At 41.4% G+C, this 21,006-nt stretch overlaps 1 protein-coding gene across 2 annotated transcripts in view; it reads left to right on the top strand.

The window, feature by feature from the left end:
- The first annotated feature begins 4,883 nt into the window (after positions 1-4,883).
- The window catches only part of foxo4 (forkhead box O4), a 60,573-nt gene continuing 44,450 nt past the window's right edge, over positions 4,884-21,006 (top strand). For both annotated transcript variants that reach the window (XM_043705008.2, XM_043705007.2), the window contains exon 1: positions 4,884-6,758. In XM_043705008.2, the coding sequence (XP_043560943.2) occupies positions 6,336-6,758 (423 nt within the window). In that variant the 5' untranslated portion in view covers positions 4,884-6,335. The remainder of the gene's footprint in view (positions 6,759-21,006) is intronic.

The following is a 21,006-nucleotide window of genomic DNA, read 5'->3' as shown; positions in this document are numbered from 1 at the left end:
ACAGCCTAGGCAGGGGCTGGGTATAGAGTTAGTGCCTGATCATTACAATGAATTCGCTTCTGTGGGTAAAGTTTACTCAGAAAGAACGGCATATTTTTTTACTCCGAGATCATTTATTAAACATGCCATATTACCAGATTCAAGAAAGCCTGATTGCTGCTAAATCCATAGCTTGTTTTTTTGGTAAACTTTGCCAAATACACTCTGAATACTTCCTCATGACTACCTTTGTCAATATTACTTTTCCAATTTACATGAATATTAAAGTCACTATTGATTAATGTATTGCCTTTTTTATGTGTCCTCATTCTCTCCTGATTTATTGTCTGTCCTACAGTATAGCTACCACTGGGAGGCTTATAGACTACTCCTATCAATGTATTCTCCTTCTTGTTAATTATTAATTTAACTAATATGGATTTCATATGTTCTGACCCTAGACTATTTCTTGTTGTATTTCATAATAACAAAGCTTCCCACTCCTTCCTTTCACGTGGTCTCCTTCCTATCGGAAGAATGTTGTGAAACTTGGAAAGGGTTCAGAAAAGATTTACAAAGATGTTGTCGGGTTTGGAGGATTTGAGCTGTTGGGAGAGGCTGAATAGGTGGGGCTGTTTTCCCTGGAGCATCAGAAGCTGAGGAGTGACATTATAGACATTTATAAAATCATGAGTGGCCTGGATAGGGTAAATAGACAAAGTCTTTTCCCTGGGGTGGTGGAGTCAAGAATTAGAGGGCATAGGTTTAGGGTGAGAGGGGAAAGATATAAAAGGATCTGATAATGTGGCATGTTTAATAAATGATATCAGAGTGAAAAAAAGTGCTGAGGAAACAGTGACCTTAATATGATAGAATTTAGCATGCAATTTATGACTTCATGGAGCAGCACAGTGGCTAATGGGCAACCTTTTCACACAGAGTGTGCTGTGTGCATGGAATGAGCTGCCAGAGGAAGTGGCGAGGGCTGGTACAATTGCAGCATTTAAAAGGCATCTGGATGGGTGTATGAATAGGAAGGGTTTAGACGGATAAGGGCCAAGTGCTGGCAAATTGGACTTGATCAGGTTAGGATATCTGGTTGGCAAGGGTGGGTTGGACCGAAGGGTCTGTTTCCGTGCTGTACTTCTCTATGACTCTATGTCTGCCCTTGGAAAAGTCATATGCCCTTGAAAATTTACTTCCCAGCTTTGATCTCAGTAATCGCTGTTAAATCTCTATTTGTGTCATTCATTCATTTTCCCCCCCAAATATTGTATTTTTTCTGCTGTTTAGAACTCAAGTAGTGCTACTCTTTATACTTCACCAATTTGATACCTTTGCTTTAGTGATGTCTGGTGCTGTTCAAAGCATGCCTTTCTGCACGTTCTATTGAACAGAGTTGATCCACTGGTTTGATGGTACTGGTAGAGTGGGGAATAACACCCACTATGAGTTACAGTTTGAGGTTGAGTATGATTCTGCTGCAACCGATAGACCGCAGTGCCTCATTGATGCTTAGTTTTGAGTTGCTATACGTGTTCAAAATTATTCTGATATAGAATGTTGGCAATGTCTCATAACTAACAGAGACTATCCTCAATTTGGTAAAGGACTTCACCTCCGCTAAAAACTGTATGGTGGTAGCTCGTATTGATACCATTATGGACTGATACATCACAGTAAGTGTTCAAAGTTTGTGAGAAGATTTGTAGCTCAGGTGCTCGTTGCTGTGGTTCTGTTCGCCGAGCTGGAAGTTTTTGTTGCAAACGTTTTGTCCCCTGTCTAGATGACATCCTCAGTGCTTGGGAGCCTCCTGTGAAGCGCTTCTGTGGTGTTTCCTCCGGCATTTATAGTGGCCTGTCCCTGCCGCTTCCGGTTGTCAGTTTCAGCTGTCCGCTGTAGTGGCCGGTATATTGGGTCCAGGTCGATGAGTTTGTTGATGGAGTTTGTGGAAGAGTCCCATGCTTCTAGGAATTCCCTGGCTGTTCTTTGTTTCGCTTGCCCTATAATGGTAGTGTTGTCCCAGTCTAATTCATGTTGCTTGTCGTCTACGTGTGTGGCTACTAGGGATAGCTGGTCGTGTCGTTTCGTGGCTAGTTGATGTTCGTGGATGCGGATCGTTAGCTGTCTTCCTGTTTGTCCTATATAGTGTTTTGTGCAGTCCTTGCATGGGATTTTGTACACTACATTAGTTTGGCTCATGCTGGGTATCGGGTCCTTCGTTCTGGTGAGTTGTTGTCTGAGTGTGGCTGTTGGTTTGTGTGCTGTTATAAGTCCTAGTGGTCGCAGTAGTCTGGCTGTCATTTCAGAGATGTTCTTGATGTATGTTAGTGTGGCTAGTCCTTTGGGTTGCGGCATGTCCTCGTTCCGTTGTCTTTCCCTTAGGCATCTGTTGATGAAATTGCGAGGATATCCGTTTTTGGCGAATACCTTGTATAGGTGTTCCTCTTCCTCTTTTTGCAGTTCTGGTGTGCTGCAGTGTGTTGTGGCCCTTTTGAATAGTGTCTTGATGCAACTTCGTTTGTGTGTATAGGACAAACAGGAAGACAGCTAACGATCCGCATCCACGAACATCAACTAGCCACGAAACGACACGACCAGCTATCCCTAGTAGCCACACACGTAGACGACAAGCAACATGAATTAGACTGGGACAACACTACCATTATAGGGCAAGCAAAACAAAGAACAGCCAGGGAATTCCTAAAGCATGGCACTCATCCACAAACTCCATCAACAAACACATCGACCTGGACCCAATATACCGGCCACTACAGCGGACAGCTGAAACTGACAACCGGAAGCGGCAGGGACAGGCCACTATAAATGCCGGAGGAAACACCACAGAAGCGCTTCACAGGAGGCTCCCAAGCACTGAGGATGTCACCTAGACAGGGGACGAAACGTTTGCAACAAAAACTTCCAGCTCAGCATCACAGTAAGGTTGAGATTTTCCCTTTTGTGGTTCCTTCACCATTTGCCGCAGATGCAGTCAAGTCCTTTAAAACTTCACCAACTTGGTCTGTGGTGGTGCTACTGAGCTACTCTCGATGATGAGTACTAAGAGCCCACCAAGTGCACATTCTGTGCTTTTTATGGTCAAAAGGTATGGTGCTGGAAAAGCACAACCGGTCAGGAAACATCTGAAGAGTGGGAGAATCAATGTTTCGAGTGTAGGCTCTTCATCAGGAGTGTATGGGGGCCCAAGAAGGCTGAGAGATAAATGGGAGGGGGGTGGGGTTGGGGGGTGGGGGGGCAAGGTAGCTGGGAATGCGATAGGTAGATGAAGTTGGGAGGGGTGATGGTGATAGGTCGGAGTGTATGGTGGAGTGAATAGGTAGGAAGGAAGATGGACGGGTAGGACAGTTCAAGAGGTTAATGCCGAGTTGGAGGGTTGGGTCTGGGATACGATGGGGGGAGGGGAGATGAAGAAACTGGTGAAATCGACATCCTGTGTGGTTGGAGGGTCCCAGGGGAAAGATGAGGCATTTTTCCTCCAGGCTTCAGGTGGCTAGAATTTGGCAGTGGAAGTGGTCCAGGACTTTTATGTCCTTGGCAGACTGGGAGAGGCTGTTGGAGTGTTCGGCTACAGGGCAGAGGGGTTATTTCATGTGTGTGTCCCAGAGATGTTCTCTTAAATATTCTGCAAATTAGTGTCCTGTCTCCCCAGTGTAGAAGAGACCACATCGAGAGCAACGGAGTCAGTAGATGATGTGTGTGGAGGTGCAGAAAAATCTCTGTTGGAGCCTAGGATGTGAGGAGGGAGTGTGCGCACATGTTTTACATCTCTTATGGTGGCAAGGAAAGGTGCCAGGTGTGGAGAGTGGGTTGGTGGTGGGGGGCATGAACCTAACAAGGGGTCGTGGAGAGAATGGTCTCTGCTGAACACAGACGGCTGGAGAGGGAAATATATCTCTGGAGGTGCTTTTATCAATCTCAGTGCTACTTGGTAATCATGTTGATATATTGATTCATTAGCCATGAGATTACAGTAGATGGCAATGAGTTAATTTTCTTGCTCATGTTTGACCTGATGCCATGATTCTGGATTAGTGGTGCTGGAAGAGCACAGCAGTTCAGGCAGCATCCAAGGTGCTTCGAAATCAACGTTTCGGGTAAAAGCCCTTCATCAGGAGCATCAGTGAGCGCATTAGCCTACAGAGGAGCTTCGAAGCGCTAAAACACACATACTTGGTCATTTGTTACACTATCGTATCTGTATTTATTACGTATTTGACACAGCCATCATCCGCCTTTTTTACTGGCGCTTGCGTTTTGAGATCCTGTTTTATAACGTTGCTAACGAAAACATTGGGGCATTTGTTCGGTTGACTTGACAATTACAACAAAAGCACGCTTTATTCGTGATTCGAGGATATCCACGTCGAAGGGGATTTTTTTTAAAAAAAGGACGTCCCCAGCGCCTCCTGGGAGTTGTAGTTCATCTCTGCTTTCACGGCGATAAACACCAATGGGGCAAGCTACCGTTCAGGACTACAGTTACCATAAGACATCGCGCCATAGGGCTACGTTAGCTCGCACCGTGGCAGCTTTAGGCTGTAGACGGAGAGTGAGAAAAATAAGAAACAGGAGTGGCTGAGATTGTAATCCCATCAAATACAGAAGATCTTACAGACTAAATGTGACAACGATGAATCAAGTCGGCAGGACGCAAGTGATCGGACATCAAAAGCTATGATTTTCCTCCGGCGCTGCATGAATCTAAGTTGTTGTTGCCGCTGAAGGTCGGACCGTGAGGAACCCAGGGACACGTAGTTCTCCGGGTGTCGGCTTTCATATGAGCGCCGCGACAGTTGTTTTCTAAGGACTACAATACCCGTCATGCATTGGCGGCTCGCCGCCATCTTCCCTTCTCGTTTCTCCACCCCCCCGGGCGCCATTCCCCGTTGCGTCAGGCGGTGATGTTTACTACGCCATGAATACGCGTCAAAAGAAGCCAAATGGGTGAAAAGAGAGAAAGGTGAAAAGGAAAAGAATATTCGTATTGGTTAAGGGCAGAAGAGGAAATTTTAGTACTTCCAATCGACATCCTGGCTGTGATTTGGAATCATTTCCAATGAAGTTTGGCGGTGGTCCCGGTGGAGGCCGCCATCGCCAAAGTGTCCGGTAGACGACGCAAAGCTTCCCCCACCACTACTCTGTCCCCCTTGTCCTCCTCCTCCTCACAACTTGGAAGGAGAGGTTTGCATCTGCAGTGCAATTTTTTCCTTTGCCCGTCCTCGTCTTCAAGATGGTCGCTTGGAATGGAGGCGCCTTGTGGCCGGGCCGTTCAACGGGGCACCGACCAGGACTCAGCGAGTGAGGGCATTGGAAGAAGCTCCCTCTTTAGGAAAAGGCAACGCAGCCGCTCGGCCCTGGAGACTACGTTCCATCCAATGGCCCCTTGAGAAACCCACACGCCAACGCAGATTTTTGGAAGATTTTTATGCTCATTGATTAATTTTCTTCTAGTTTTGTCTCGAAACTTTTTCCTCCCCTTTTAAGCCACTTTTGTGAAGTGAAGTATCTGACGAGTTCTTAATCCTGCAGAAAGAGAATATAAAGCTATCAGGAATTCATTTTCACTTGTTCTTTTACACTGCCTTTTTACATCAAATGAAAGAAGATTCCATACTCCATGCGCGCAAAGGTGCTGCAAACGCACCATTTTGAAGGTACTTTTTATACAAGAAGAGAACGACGCTTTTTGGGAATTGCACCGATTTTGTGAATTCTGCCGAACTTAGCAAAGTTACTGGCTGCTATAAGCATTTTCTGTGTATTAAAATATTCGTACAGAAGATCGCCATGACAGGTGATATATATGATAAAAGATAATTTCATGAACGTTGCTTTCAAAACTTCTATCTGATTCTGCTGGCATGTTGACACCTTGCAGTATTTTATGGTTTATAATAAGCAAATCAGATTTTCCGTCGTAGAAAACGCCAAAGTGTTAAATCGTATCTGAGCTTTGAATTCAGAGCATGTGTAAATACTGGAATGGACTTAACAGAACCTATTACAGTATATGTCAGTTTTGTTCCTCTTGGTTGGAATTATATTGTTTTAATTACTGGGAACTGAAACTGACCATAGTTTCAAATCAAAGTTATAACTGGTGAAAAGTGCCAGCATATTTGCTTGTGTGCTTGTTGGACTTTCTGAATAACCAGGATTTTTTCCCTACAATAAAGATGCAAAATTGTTTTAATTTAAAATGTGGAACATTTGAATGAAATGAAAAATGCATGTATTTTAGAGGATTTTTGCCATGGCCTTTTATTTAAGAAAAAATAATAGCCATTGTGTCTGAATCTAAAGTTTGATTTATTTTGTACAACATTTTATCAATTATGGCTGAAGAAACATCACCGGCTGAGATTGATCCAGATTTTGAACCACAGAGCCGGCCCAGATCTTGCACTTGGCCTTTGCCGAGGCCAGATCTGACAACTGTCAAACAGGAAGATTCTGCCTCAGGAACCCCCACTGAAGAAGAAAAGCAGGAGGTTTCTGATCCTAGTGCTGTAAAATCAGAGACTGAAACGGGTCTGAATGCAGAGGTGTGTACTCAAGTTGGTGCAGCAAATGCTCAGCGGAAGAGTTCTTCTAGAAGGAATGCCTGGGGTCATCAATCTTATGCAGACCTCATCACTAAAGCAATTGAGAGTTCTCCTGAGAAGAGATTGACTCTGTCTCAGATCTACGACTGGATGGTTAAATCTGTGCCTTACTTCAAGGACAAAGGAGATAGCAACAGTTCAGCTGGATGGAAGGTAAGGGATTTGGGATTGGGACAATTTGGTATTTATCTTGAATTCGCAGATGTTATAATTTGGTTCTAAATTAAGAATTGTATGTTTCAATTACTGATATTCTTGATGGCACAGGATTAATCATGTTTTCATACTGCATTATAGTTGATGATCAGCATTACTTTGGTTATGGCTATGATTCTTGGTAGCTGTAACATCTGCAAATGTTTAACTGTGGGCTACTTTTTCAGTTTGTGAGCTGGATTTTACCCTATTCGAAAGCATTAGAATAGCTCCTTTGTAAATAGGACCAGGTGGTCTGCGTGAATATCCACATCATTATCATCTTGTATCCAGCGCACACCACTCATTGATTAAACGTGGAACCATGCATTTGTGCGGATGATTTCAAACCTGTGGGCTGGATGATTGCAAATTACGAGTGTATAAGGGTTTACATTGGTTGCTGGTACTTAAAATAATTAGATCAGGTTTTGCATTTGTTATGTACTGATTTGATTAACCAGTATCGGCACAGATTTGTTTCTTGTGCATACCAAATATCCACCAAGGTCCATGCTGCCTTTCTTTCCTTAAAAATTCTGTCTGAGTGATGCTAAGACCCATTTAATGCTTTCAGTTAACTCCTGAGAGACTAGGAATGATTTGCCTTTTTTCATGTGTCACGTTTTACAACATCAGCAATCATGGCTTTTATCAAGGACCATGAAAGTCAATATTTCAGTGTTCTTAACATGCATACTTGTTTTAAAGCTGTTGGAGTAGTTCTTCCTTTTTTCCCCTTTTTCTCTGCTAACTTTTTTTTTAACCAATTATTGTCAGATCATCTTGTTTCTCTCTACCAAGAATGTGGCCAAAGAATTGTAGTGTGTCTTAGTGATGATCTCAAAAGTTTGTACTTGTATGCCTGCTTTGTGTAGAACTTCAGTATTATATAGATTGTCCCAAATGATCCTCATCGTATACCTCAAAACTTGCAGCTACTTTTCAGTTGCCTGTAATTTAACTTCACACGTCTGCCTTGTGTGCACCTTCCATATCCAGACAAAGTAATCTGGATTTGTTTTCTATACAGATGTTCTTATTTCTAAAAAAAAAGTCTTGACTTTTTTAGGAACGTTTGTTCTGCAAGTGTCATGTGCCGCTGAACCATTCTCGTTTCTTATTTGATATTAGCAGGCTACGCAGAAAAGAAAATAATACTACCTATTTTATTTCTTGGGTGGCGCGGTGACTCAGTGGTTAGCACTGCTGCCTCAGAGCGCCAGGGACCTGGGTTCAATTCTGCCCTTGGGCGACTGTCTGTGTGGAGTTTGCACACACTCCCCTGTGTCTGCGTGGGTTTTCTCCTGGTGCTCTGGTTTCCACCCACAGTCCAAAGATGTGCAGGTTAGGTGAATTGGCCATGCTAGATTGACAATAGAGTCAGTGATGTCTAGGTTACGTGCATTAGTCAGGGGTAAATATTGGGGAATGAGTCTGGGTGGGTTACTCTTTGAAGGGTTGGCGTGGACTTGTTGGGCTGAAGGGCTTGTTTCCACACTATACGGATTCTATTTAAAATTCTATAAAAATTCTTATTCTACTGTTATTTAGATATCTTTTCATGTAACCATGTGTACTGTTTTGCTGCAGGGTAATGGTAATCCATACATTTGTTAGTCAGAGTTGTCTAGAATTCTTCCTGGATTTTTCTCTATCTGTCATCTCCATTCATATTCAGTCTGTCTACTGCAATTCGTTGCACCTTTTGAGAAATTATTGTTCATTTCATTGAGAAGGTCCAGAGACTGAACACAACCTTGTCACACGTTTTTAGTACATAGCTATCAATTAACTGCACTTATTGTGTATTTTGCCTACTGCTGTTCTGCCCTAGCATAACTTCTGAATCGGTCTTAAATTTTTCATTTCTAAGTCAAAGTTGTATAGCATTTCAAATATTCGATCATGTCTAACTTTGTCAAATCCATTGTGTAATTTCTGAAGCATGAGTATGCATCTTTTTGGACTTCTGTTGCTCATCATTTTAATTCTTAATGTAAATATCCTTCAATGAACACATTTTGTTTTTTCTGATATCTCTGGTTGAATTTGCTTTTGTGCTGATTTTTCTGTTTATGTTAATCATGAGACTGCTCTCTATTCCTGGTCTTTTAGTAGTGCTGGTTAAGTCTGGTTTACGTCAAGATCGCATCACATAGAAATATCTAAGTTACATTATTTGTGTGCGTGTGATCTTTTAGAATCATGTTAGTAACAGATTAGAATTATTAGCCATCTTATTTCTGATATCACATTGTTTTCTAATGCTGAGTTGAATTATTGTGACTGTTGTAATTATCTAGTTCATTGTTCATATGTTTTTAGAGTATAACTTTTTTAGCTTATAGATTAAAAAGGCCAGAATAGAACAGTAGCTAGTCTTACTCAGCCGTAGTGATGGAGATATGACTTTTGTTTGGGGGGCAGGGGAAGAGATAGGATGAGAAACTGTTGTGGCACAGTGGTAGTATCCCTACCTCCAAGTCAGGAGCCTGAATTCAAGTCCCACCTCCTACAGAGATGTGTGATAACATCTCTGAACAGGCTGATTTAAAAACTGCAAGAAAAAAGAATGAGCACAGGTGCAATGAAAAGGTGGGAGACTGAGTGAGGTTTTCAATCAGAACTGATGGATTGAATGGCTGCCTCCAATGCTTGAAGTGCTTAGTTGAAATAGTTCAGTTGTGAGAGAAGCACTCCAGTTCGCACATTCTCCCTGTGTTTGCGTGGGTTTCCTCTGGGTGCTCCGGTTTCTTCCCACAGTTCAAAGATGTGCAGGTCAGGTGAATTGCCCATAGTGTTAGGTGCATTAGTCAGAGGGAAATGGGTCTGGGTGGGTTACTCTTTGGAGGGTCGGTGTGGACTGGTTGGGCCGAAGGGCCTGTTTCCACACTGTAGGCAATCTAATCTAATCTAGTCTAATCAATCATCGATTTTAGGGGCTCTTGTGTTGCAGTGGTAATGTCCCTATCTGTGAGCCAAGAGACCTGAATTCAAGTTCCACCTGCTCCAGAGGTCTGTAATAACAATGTCTCTGAACAGGTTGATTTTATTCATTCATGGGATATTCTGTAGGTAGTCTTAACATTGTTGAGGAGGGAATTCCAGGAGTTTGATCCCGTGACACTGAAGTATATTTCCAGGACAGAATAATGAGTTAGAAAGTTTTTTAAAGAAATGATGATTGCAGTGTTGTGCAAAAACAGGGGTTTGTAGTTTTTGATTTGGTTAGTGGAGTTAAATTAGTATAGCTGCATGCAGTGAGCCCAGAAAGGCTGTGATACCCATTTATTCAGTCAGATGAAAAATAATGTAGATAGGTGATTACCGTGCAAAATGAAGTTCTGAGGAGTGGTGGATGTGGGTACAATTACAACCTTTAAAAGATGTTTGATTGGATACATGAATAGGGAAGGCTTGGAGGTATATGGGCCAAGAACAGGCAGGTGGGTCTAGTTTAGTTTATGATTATGTTCGGCAAGGACTGGTTGAACCAAAACGTCTGTTTCTGTGCTATATGACTCTTGAGGGCTAATTTGCTTAAAATCAGTCTGAAGACAGTCCAGGGTAGACGAGCAGGATGCTGGAAAAACACAGCAAAGCCAGGCAGCATCAGGAGGTGGAAAAGTCCAGAGCAAGCTACACCATCATGGAAATGATTGGTTACAATTTATCTTTGTATTTATTTGTTGGAAAAGTTAGTTGCAATCCGTATCTTGTTTGGTTTGCAACTCACTGAGACATGATAATTTATTTTAGCTATCGTTAGCTAGGCTTGCACCTGAAGGGAATTAAAAACCTAACTTCTTCAATCACTATATTAAATGTGGCTTGTATTGAGCTGCCAGAAGGGGTGGTGGACGCTGTTATAATTACAACATTTTAAAAGGTATTTGGCTGGCTGTTTGAATAGGACTAGATTGATTTGGGGCTAGATTAATATGGGATATCTGGTCGGCATTGACGAATTGGAGCAAGGGGTCTGTTTCAATTCTGCACCTCTTTATGACAATGACTCATTGTGATTTTGTGAGGGAAGATTACCAGTTTGAAATCAGTGGGAGAATCTACAATGGTGCAGAGAGTTTTGTGCCAAATGCAATGATCAGATTAACTGGTAAGTATTGAAAAAGTAACCAGAACCATGGACAGAGATGTCCACAGTCAATAGATAGTAAATGAACATTTTACATCTGAGAATAACTGGAGCTGAGGAGAAATCTCCAGAGCACTATATCATACTTATGGATAGCATTTCTAGATGTGAATAACTTTAAGAATGGTATATCTTCCAGAAATAAATAACTTTATGAATAATAAGTCTTAAAAGATAATCCTGTGGGGAATTAAGAATAAGCTTGGCTGCATAAACCCACCTAATTACAAACAATAGTGTTAAGTTAATTGCATTTGTGCTTGTTTTTAAGCCTTTTATATAGAGTATAATTGGCTTTGTTTTTTTAAAAAAATCAGTCTTTTTGTACTTATTGGTTAAAATGTGGCATTTAGACTATTTAAAAATGTTAATATTGGGTAACATCATAACAAAATACTATAAAGTATTGCTTTGTGTGGTAGACCAAGAAAGGTTATTGATCATGTCGGCTCCTGTTCAGCAGTGGCTTCTCTCTGATTGTGGTCACACTTGATTTATTAGACTTTTTGAAGGAGAACGTGTGGAAAATTATTTATCTTTCAATACTGCACCATGCAACGGAACACTGTGTCATAATTTGAAACCTGTACCATACTGCTATGTGGAAGAATGATTCCCAAAGTCAGGTACATTTCGAAAATGCTGATATATCTCTTGTGACATTACTTGCGGAATACATATTATCTTTTGAGGGCAGAAGATATCAGAATGAGAATAATGCAGTGTACATTCTGTTAAGATAAAGTTGTGTGTATTTTGACTTATCCCTTCAAAGATTACCAGACTAATTTACAGTAATTAGGCAGTGTGTTGAATTGATACTTGGTTGAGAATGTCTGCTTCAGCCTTGAGATTAGAAAGCCAGCAACCATTTCTTTGTGTGTTTTGCATAATGCAATGTAGTGTCTGAGATTTGATGGCATGCTTGCTTAAATACAACTCTTGGATAAATTGTTCAGCTGCTTTTAAAAGTGCAGGCTTTCTCGTGAAGCTTGGATATTGAAATGATGAAGCTGTATAACTGTCATTAGCCTAGGTATTGGTATTGATGGCCTTCACTATTAGTTGATGCTTTAAGTGCATGAACAAGAAGATACATTTTAGAAGTATAGAAAAATGGTTGCAAGAGTAGGCCATTTGCCACATTGACCCTACTCAGCCATTTAGTATGATCAGAACTGATTCACCGTGTGGAAATATGGCTTTGACAATCTATCTCCACTCTACTTGACACCCTTTGCCCATAGAAGTCTATATTTCTGAAACTTCTTCAGTGATTGGCCCTCTGCTGCCTATGTGTTAGAGTATTTAATTGGTTTACCACACCCTGAGGGAAGAAATTTCTCTTCCTCCTCCGTTGTATATGGCCTCTCTGTATTCTGAAACTTGGTACCTTGTTTTGGATCACCACCACTGAGACCCCATTTTCTTCCAAACCCTAGTTAATACAGGACCAGATGATTAATCTGTCGTCATATAGTAAACCTGCTATCCCAGGAATCAGTCCTTCACTGTACTCCCTCTTTTGGAAGTATTTCCTTTTTTTGGTAAGGTGACAAAAGTGTACACACTAAATCAGCTACGACTCAACAAGGCTCTCTACAACTAAGCTAAGACATCTGTTCCTTTACATAGTTTTTTTTGCAATGTGGGCCATCAGATCACTTTTGCCTTTTTAACTAACTGTTTGTTACAAAAATTAGTGTACATTTAGTGCTGACCCTACCATTCTTATCAGTAAAATGCAATTAATCACTGGCTATCCCTAAGTTTTATATGTCACTGTATTGTAGAATATTAAGAGAATTTAAGTTTTGTTCTACTGTGCCCTTGTCTATCACATGATCTGTTTCCCATTATATGCCTTGGAACTGACGAGGCGCCATCATTAACTTGTCCACTTCCACACTTTTTTTCCTACCCCATTTCCTTCTTCAGTTTCTCTATCACAGTTGCATTCTCTCAGTTGAAATTGGATGACTTCTATATATTCTCTCTCATTAATCCATAGACAGTGAAGATGGAAATTATCTCTAATTAGACATTAGCAAAACATTTTCTGCTGTGGGGGAATTTATGCATATTCTAGATGATTGGGGAAATAAATGTGAAATTTGCCATTAATGTTATATGACAGACATGAATTATGTTTCATGTTAGCAAATAATGTGTGCTGATGTACTATAAACAGCTTCAGTTACTTTTTAACTTCTTTCCATCTTCATCTTGACAACTCAACCTCCTTTACAAGCCCTCAATCTGCCTGTTCTTTTCTTATTCCCTCCTGGGCTATAGGAAAGGATAGCATTTGTTACTCTTTCCTAATTGTCCTTGAACTCAGCAGCTTGCTAGGACATTTCAGAGGTAGACTAGTAGGAGACTGGAAGAACACAGCAAGCCAGGCAGCATAAGAGGATGGAGAAGTCAACGATTCAGGTGTAACCCTTCTTCAGGACTGGGGGTGGCTGTAAGGAGAGGATTGGGGGGGGGGGGATTTGGGTGGAGTGAGTTAGCGATAGGTGAATACAGGAAACGGGTATGGCCTAGTTGGTCATAGTCATAGGGATGTACAGCACAGAAACTGACCCTTCGGTCCAACCCGTCCATACCGACCAGATATCCCAACCCAATCTAGTCCCTCCTGCCAGCACCTGGCACATATCTCTCCAAACCCTTCCTATTCATATACCCATCCAAATGCCTCTTAAATGTTGCAATTCTATCAGCCTCCACCACTTCCTTTGGCAGCTCATTCCATACACGTACCACCCTCTGTGTGAAAAAGTTGCCCCTTAGGTCTCTTTTATATCTTTCCCCTCTTATCCTAAACCTTTGTCCTCTAGTTCTAGGCTCCCTGACCCCAGGGAAAAGACTTTGCCTATTTACCCTATCCTTGCCCCTCATAATTTTGTAAACCTCTATAAGGTTACCCCTCAGCCTCCGACGCTGCAGGGAAAACAGCCCCAGCCTGTTCAGCCTCTCCCTATAGCTAAAATCTTCCAACCCTGGCAACATCCTTGTAAATCTTTTCTGAACCCTTTCAAGTTTCACAACATCTTTCCGATAGGTCAGAGGAATGGAACGGATGGGGAGGGGCTGGAAAAGGAGTCGGGGGATGGGAAGGGAGGTGATTTGAAATTGGAGAACTCAATGTTGAATCCTCCGGGCTGTAGGCTGCCCAGGCAGAAAATGAGGTGCTGTTCTCCAATGTTGTCTCTAAGTACATTTCAGAGAGGCAGTTAAGAATCAGCCACATTATGAATGTACCTTCTCTGGTCATGAAGTTCTGGAATGTGACTTGAATCCTGAACTTCTGGCTCAGAGCAGGGAAACTACCCACTGCATCTGAAAACCTCCCTAGAAAATATAGAAATTTTTAAAAAATGTGTTGAATGACCAATTCCTTTCAAAGCTCGACCCCAAATCGTTTGTTCCCAGCACTGTAAAACTTGAGGTACCTTTTTAACAAAAATGTCATTCGCAGGATGTGGGTGTCACTGGCTGTGCCAGCATTTATTTTCCCTTCCTAATTGCTGTTGAGTAGGCGTGGGTTAGTTTTCTCCTTAAACTGCTACAGTCCATTTGATGTAGGAAAGTCCACAATGGTGTTAGTGAGGGAGTTTCCTGCATTCTGACTTTGTGACACTGAAGGAATGGCAATATATTTCCAAGACAGGTTGGTGAATGTCTTTGAGGGAACTTGCAGGTGTTTGTGTTTCCTCACCCTTCTAGATGGGAGTCATCATGCATTTGGTATGTACTATCTAAGGAACATTTGTGATTTTCTGTAGTGACTCTTGTAGATCGCACACATTGCTACTAATGAGCAACAGAGATGGAGGGAGTGGATATTTCTGGACAAAATGCTAATCATGTGGGCTGCTTTCTTTTAGATTAGATTAGATTACTTACAGTGTGGAAACAGGCCCTTCAGCCCAACAAGTCCACACCGACCCGCTGAAGCGCACCAACCCAGACCCATTCCCCTACATTTACCCCTTCACCTAACACTATGGGCAATTTAGCATGGTCAATTCACCTGACCTGCACATTATTTGGACTGTGGGAGGAAACTGGAGCACCCGGAGGAAACCCACGCAGACACGGGGAGAATGTGCAAACTCCACACACAGTTGCCTGAGGCGGGAATTGAACCCGGGTCTCTGGCGCTGTGAGGCAGCAGTGCTAACCACTGTGCCACCGTGCCGCCCACACGGTGTTGAAGCTGTACTCATCCAGGCAAATGGTGAACATTCAATCGCGCTTTACACTTTGCAAATTCAGCATATAAGTTCATTGCTGCAGAATTCCCAGCCTCTAACCTCTGCTTGCAACCACTTCATATGGCAAGTCCAGTCAGTTTCTGATCAATAGTAATGTTAGAGAGGATTTGGCGGTGGTACTGCCATTGAATGTTTAGCTGGTGGTTAGATTCTGTCTTGTTGAAGATGGTCCAGGTGTGTGTTGCATGAATATTACTTGTACCTTGTCAGCCTAAACCTAAATGTTGTGCAGATATTGTTGTGTTTGGGCATGGACTGCTCATTATCTGAGCAGTTGTGATGAGGAGTTGTGAATGTTGCTATGCTTTGTGCAATCATCAGAGGACGACCTCATTTCTGATCTTTTCATGGAGGGTAGATCATTGATGAAGCAGCTGAAGATCGTTGGACCTAGGGCACTACACTGAGGAACTGAGGGTGCTTGTGGTACAGTGATGTTCTCCATTATGCTGAGCTGTGAAGCCTGAGTTCAAGTCCCACCTGTTCTTTCAGAACAGATTGATTCTAAATGCCCTAAGGAGCGCCTGCAGAGATCTCCTGAAAATGAGATGACTGATTCTGGCCAGGGTTTTGTCATTCTTCAAGAGTATGCAAAATTTTAGGAACATAAAAGCAGGAAAAGCCAGATATCCTTAGCATGTTAGTGAACATTTATGGATTGTAAAATGAGTTCACACATCAGAATTGTGTTGTTTTCAGCTCCAGGTTCGTTGGCTTAAAGGGTTAACTATTGTTTCTTTTTTCCGCAGTTGCTGCCTGATCTGAACATTCCTAACAATTTTATTTAAGATTTCTAACATATTGTAGTCACTACTTTGCCTGTATTGATTTGGAAATCCAAGTTTGGCATCACACTCTCCTAGTTTGTCATATCCTCTTCTCCAGGCTTGATACTTGTTTGCTTTGTGCAATTCAAAGTTTTTTTTCATCAGTAAATGTCTGAAGAATGGAGAGCATTTTTTTTTATTCTCACTGTGAAACATTTGATTAAATTGCAAAATTAAAAATTGAGAAGATTGATTTGGGTGAATATAGATTATTTTGCTTCAAAGTAGCCTCTTGAGAACACTGGCCCCTGTTCAGCCTTTTCAAGTCATTGAAAAATGCATGAATAGGTCTGGCCAAGGCTGGAATTGAAATTTGAGACTCCAGTACAGCTTCTCTAAACAGGCTTGCAGCTGCTGGTTATGTAACCAGCAAAAGGACTTGCTGGAAATGCATTGCATTGGACTTCCTGATGTCTATAAATTTGAGGAGTGATTGGTAAGTCAGCATACATTGAATCCAGCAGTGTTGTTAATATAGTTAGAAGACTCCCTACATGATTAGTAAAGATTAATCACAGCTTAAGTTTTGCAACTGTATGAAAGTTGCTCAACAAAGAAGCCTCCCAATTATTTCAAAAATAATGTTTAGTGAAATGTGGCAGCATCTGCATCTTTTGATAGAAATCAAAAAACATTAACATTTAAGCTCTGGTCACTTCAACTAAGTGAAAGAAGGTAATTTGTCAATTCCAGATCCTTCAGTTATTTCAGAGTTTAGAGCCAGTTCTGATGAGTTAGGAACTTTTAAAGAAACTGCGAAGTAAGTCAGAGATTGGTTACAGCACAGAAGGAGGCCATTGAGTCACTGTGTTGATGCAGCTTCTCTGCAAGACCATCTCTGCTAGTTTCATTCTCCCTGTCTCATCTCTGCAGTGCTTAATTTTCTTTTTAAGTTAATGAATTTATTGCTATGCCTGTTTAAAGTCTGTAGTGGGCCTCCGGTTTCAATCCCATCCCTGGCCATATGGTGCCCATATTTGTTAATAAGTTGAAAAGGCTGTAAAGGGTCCAGGGTACTAAACAATACACTTTTGAAGGATAAAGTCCCTATCCAAATTAGCTTTTGATTTTAAAATTCTGATGCTAAAATAAAAACATTTACAGTTAAATTTTGAGAAAACTAAATACGATTTGCAAGAGATATATTTTCTTCTAAGTTACAAATACAAAAAGGGAAAGATGAATGATTCATAGTTAAAGAATGCTTTAGATCAAAGAAAATGGCTGATTTAAAAAAAAACAAAAATGGCAAGTCTGAAGATTGGGAGCAATTCGGCGCCCAGCATAAGTGAACCACGAAACTAATGAGGAAAGGGAAAAGAGATTACAGCAAGCAACTGGTAAGGTGATTGGTATATGACATTAATTTCAAATGGATTTGAGTTCAGAAGAAAGTTGTCTTGCTGTGGTCATGTCAATCCTTGATGAATCCTCACCTTGAATTTTGTTTACTGGTTTGATCACCTTACTTTTGGAAGAATGTACTCCATATAGAGAGGGCAGAAGGGAATTTCACTGAGGAAAGGTTTTATGTCTGGAATTGTTTTATGCGGAGAGATTGAGGAAACTGATTCTGCATTCTCTGGAGTTACAAAGATCAATTGATGATCTCAATGAAATTGACAGAATTCTTACAGGATGTGAGAGTGGATATAGATTGGATGTTTCACATAGCTGCCAAATGTAAAACTAGGTGACATAATCTCAGGAAAAGGGCAGGTCACTTAAGACTGAAAATCAGGAAGAATTTCTTCATTCAGGACATGGTCCATCTTTGGGATTCTCTACCTCAGTGGATTGTGGAAACTCAATCATTCACCAGTACTCAGTACTCAGTACGTTTCTGGAGACTAATTGCATTAAGACACTGAGGAAATGACAGAACAGGCTTGATGGGCTGAATAGACCATCCTGTTCCATTGTTGCTGGTTTAACAGTGTTCTGTTCAACTGACTGAGAGTCCAGTGAAGTGTATCTATTGTACTGCAAACATATACTATGTTTCTATTTTTATCACAATATTATTTGGACAACTGTTGGTTATATTTCTCTTTCGCTTGAAAAGGCTGGCAGAAGTTTAACAGTGACCTGCTTGTGCTTGTTTTTCATCATTTTATGGCAGTGGAAATTTGCAGTGTTTCCAGACAGCTTCTGGCCTGCACTCTAAAGCTATAAAATGCAGCAATAAGACAGGGCAAGGAGACATTGGCTAGTAACAGGAAAGTATTTTCTTTTCAGAAGTATGTGACCATTTTAACCAATCTAGTTCCTGTTGAAGGTGGCTTTTAGCTTTATCATCTTCGCTATAACCCTTTGCAATCAGTAGTTTTTGTGGTCAGATACTATTCAAGTTTGGCATTCCTATACAGAAAGGCTTTTATGTTTATGTTGGTGAGAGGGAAGCTGCTAGTTTTAAAAGACAGTATTCCCATTGTAAGTTCACAGCCAGTGGAAAATAGAATTGAACAGGCAAGTCTGTCTGATATAGCTGCTGATATATCTCAAACTTTAGAAGAAAAATAATGCCTGCCAATTACTTTTCTACTGAGATTCTGATTTTTATCTTCTTTTAAAGAGAGTGGAAATGTTTTTTTGTGGTAACTACTCTCTTCATTGAGTATATTTCTTAACATCTAATACTTCAACAACACATTCAACCTTAGTAAGTTATTGCCTTCTTTTTCCAAGAGCATCGTTGTTGATCCATATTGTCAAACTCTGAAAAATATACATAGTTGTAATTGAAGCTTTTTGTTTTAACTCCAAGGTCATAGAATTGTTATGTTTTATTATTCAAAAAATTAAGTTTTACAAACCAGTTATAGTTTTGAAATGGGTCAACTGGTAAACACATAGCAATTAATAGTCCTGGTTGAGAACTGTAGAGTAAACTGTAGAGAAAAGTTTTATATACAGAAAAAGGTTCTTTGTGATATGAGTGGTAGGTAGTATCATTTCAGTATGTAAAAGAGGGTACACTGCCTAGTTTTACATATTTGAACAGTTTAACAGTAGACAACGTGGGTTTGTTGGGAAGCATCAGAATGCATTTTAGGAGAAAATTATGTTCAACTAACTTGCAGCTTTCTGAAGAAGTAACAAAGCGGCTTAATGAGGAAAAGGCTATTGTTGTGATGTATATTAACTTCTAAAAAGAAAAGCAAAATATTGCGAATGATGCAGCAGAGAGCGGCGGGAGCTGGGCGGAAGTGAAGTCGGAGCGCAGAGCTGGTTGGGAAGGTAAGTGATTGTTATTTGAGTGGAGAAGGATGTCCAAGGATCTGGTTTTCAGGATGTCCAAGAATGTAGGGAGGCTGTGGAGAAGGTAGCACTGGCAGGGAATTCTTGCGGACACAGAGATGGGTTCAAGTGTGTATACTTCAACGCAAGGAGTATCAGAAATAAGGTGGGTGAACTTAAGGCGTGGATCGGTACTTGGGACTACGATGTTGTGGCCATCACGGAAACATGGATAGAAGAGGGACAGGAATGGTTGTTAGAGGTTCCTGGTTGCAGATGTTTCAGTAAGATTAGGGAGGGTGGTAAAAAAGGAGGGGGGGTGGCGTTGCTAATTAGAAATGGTATAATGGCTGCAGAAAGGCAGTTCGAGGGGGATCTGCCTTTGGAGGTAGTATGGGCTGAAGTCAGAAATAGGAAAGGAGCAGTCATCTTGTTGGGTGTTTACTATAGGCCTCCCAATAGCAGCAGAGATGTGGAGAAACAGACTGGGAAACAGATTTTTGGAAAGGTGCAGAAGCCACAGGGTAGTAGTCATGGGCGATGTCAACTTCCCAAATATTGATTGGAAGCTCTTTAGATCAAGTAGATTGGATGGGGCGGTGTTTGTGCAGTGTGTCCAGGAAGCTTTTCTAACTTAGTATGTAGATTGTCCGACCAGAGGGGAGGCCATATTGGATTTGGTACTTGGTAACAAACCGGGACAAGTGATGGGCTTGTTAGTGGGTGAGCATTTTGGTGATGGTGACCACAATTCTGTGACTTTCACCTTGGTTATGGAGAGAGATAGGTGCGTGCAACAGGGTAGGTTTTACAATTGGGGGAAGGGTAAATACGATGCTGCAAGACAAGATCTGAGGAGCATAACTTGGGAGCATAGGCTGCCAGGGAAGGATGTCGTTGAAATGTGGAACTTTTTCAAGGAACAGATACGACGTGTCCTTGATATGTATGTACCTGTCAGGCAGGAAAGAGATGGTCGTGTGAGGGAACCTTGGTTGACGAGGGAGGTTGAATGTCTTGTAAAGAGGAAGAAGGAGGCTTACATAAGGTTGAGGAAACAAGATTCAGACAGAGCGTTGGAGGGATGCAGGATAGCCAGGAGGGAGCTGAAGAAAAGGATTAGGAGAGCTGAGAGGGCATGAAAAATCTTTGGCGGGTAGGATCAAGGATAATCCCAAGGCCTTTTATGCGTATGTGAGAAACATGAGAATGACGAGAACGAGGGTAGGTCTGATCAAGGACAGTAGTGGGAGACTGTGTATTGAGTTGGAAGAGATAAGAGAGGTCTTGAATGAGTACTTTTCTTCAGTATTTACAAATGAGAGGGACTGTATTGTTGAAGAGGAGAGTATGAAACGGACTGGTAAGCTAGAGGAGATACTTGTTAGGAAGGAAGATGTGTTGGCAATTTTGAACAACTTGAGGATAGACAAGTCGCCCGGGCCTGACGGGATATATCCTAGGATTATGTGGGAAGCAAGAGAGGAAATTGCAGAGCCGTTGGCAATGATCTTTTCGTCTTCGCTGTCAACGGGGGTGGTACCAGGGCACTGAAGAGTGGCGAATGTATATTAACTTCTAAAAAGAAAAGCAAAATATTCCCAAGGGAATAGGGATAACCTTGGGAATTACAGGCCAGTTAGTCTGTCTGGTAGGCAAAGTAATGGAAAGGGTATTGAGGGATAGGATTTATGAGT

Source organism: Chiloscyllium plagiosum, unplaced genomic scaffold (genome assembly GCF_037043375.1).
Source record: "Chiloscyllium plagiosum isolate Xiang-an unplaced genomic scaffold, Cpla_swu_hap1 HiC_scaffold_11, whole genome shotgun sequence".
In the NCBI taxonomy this organism is placed as follows: Eukaryota; Metazoa; Chordata; class Chondrichthyes; order Orectolobiformes; family Hemiscylliidae; genus Chiloscyllium; species Chiloscyllium plagiosum.
This window is presented reverse-complemented; position numbering and strand designations above follow the sequence as displayed.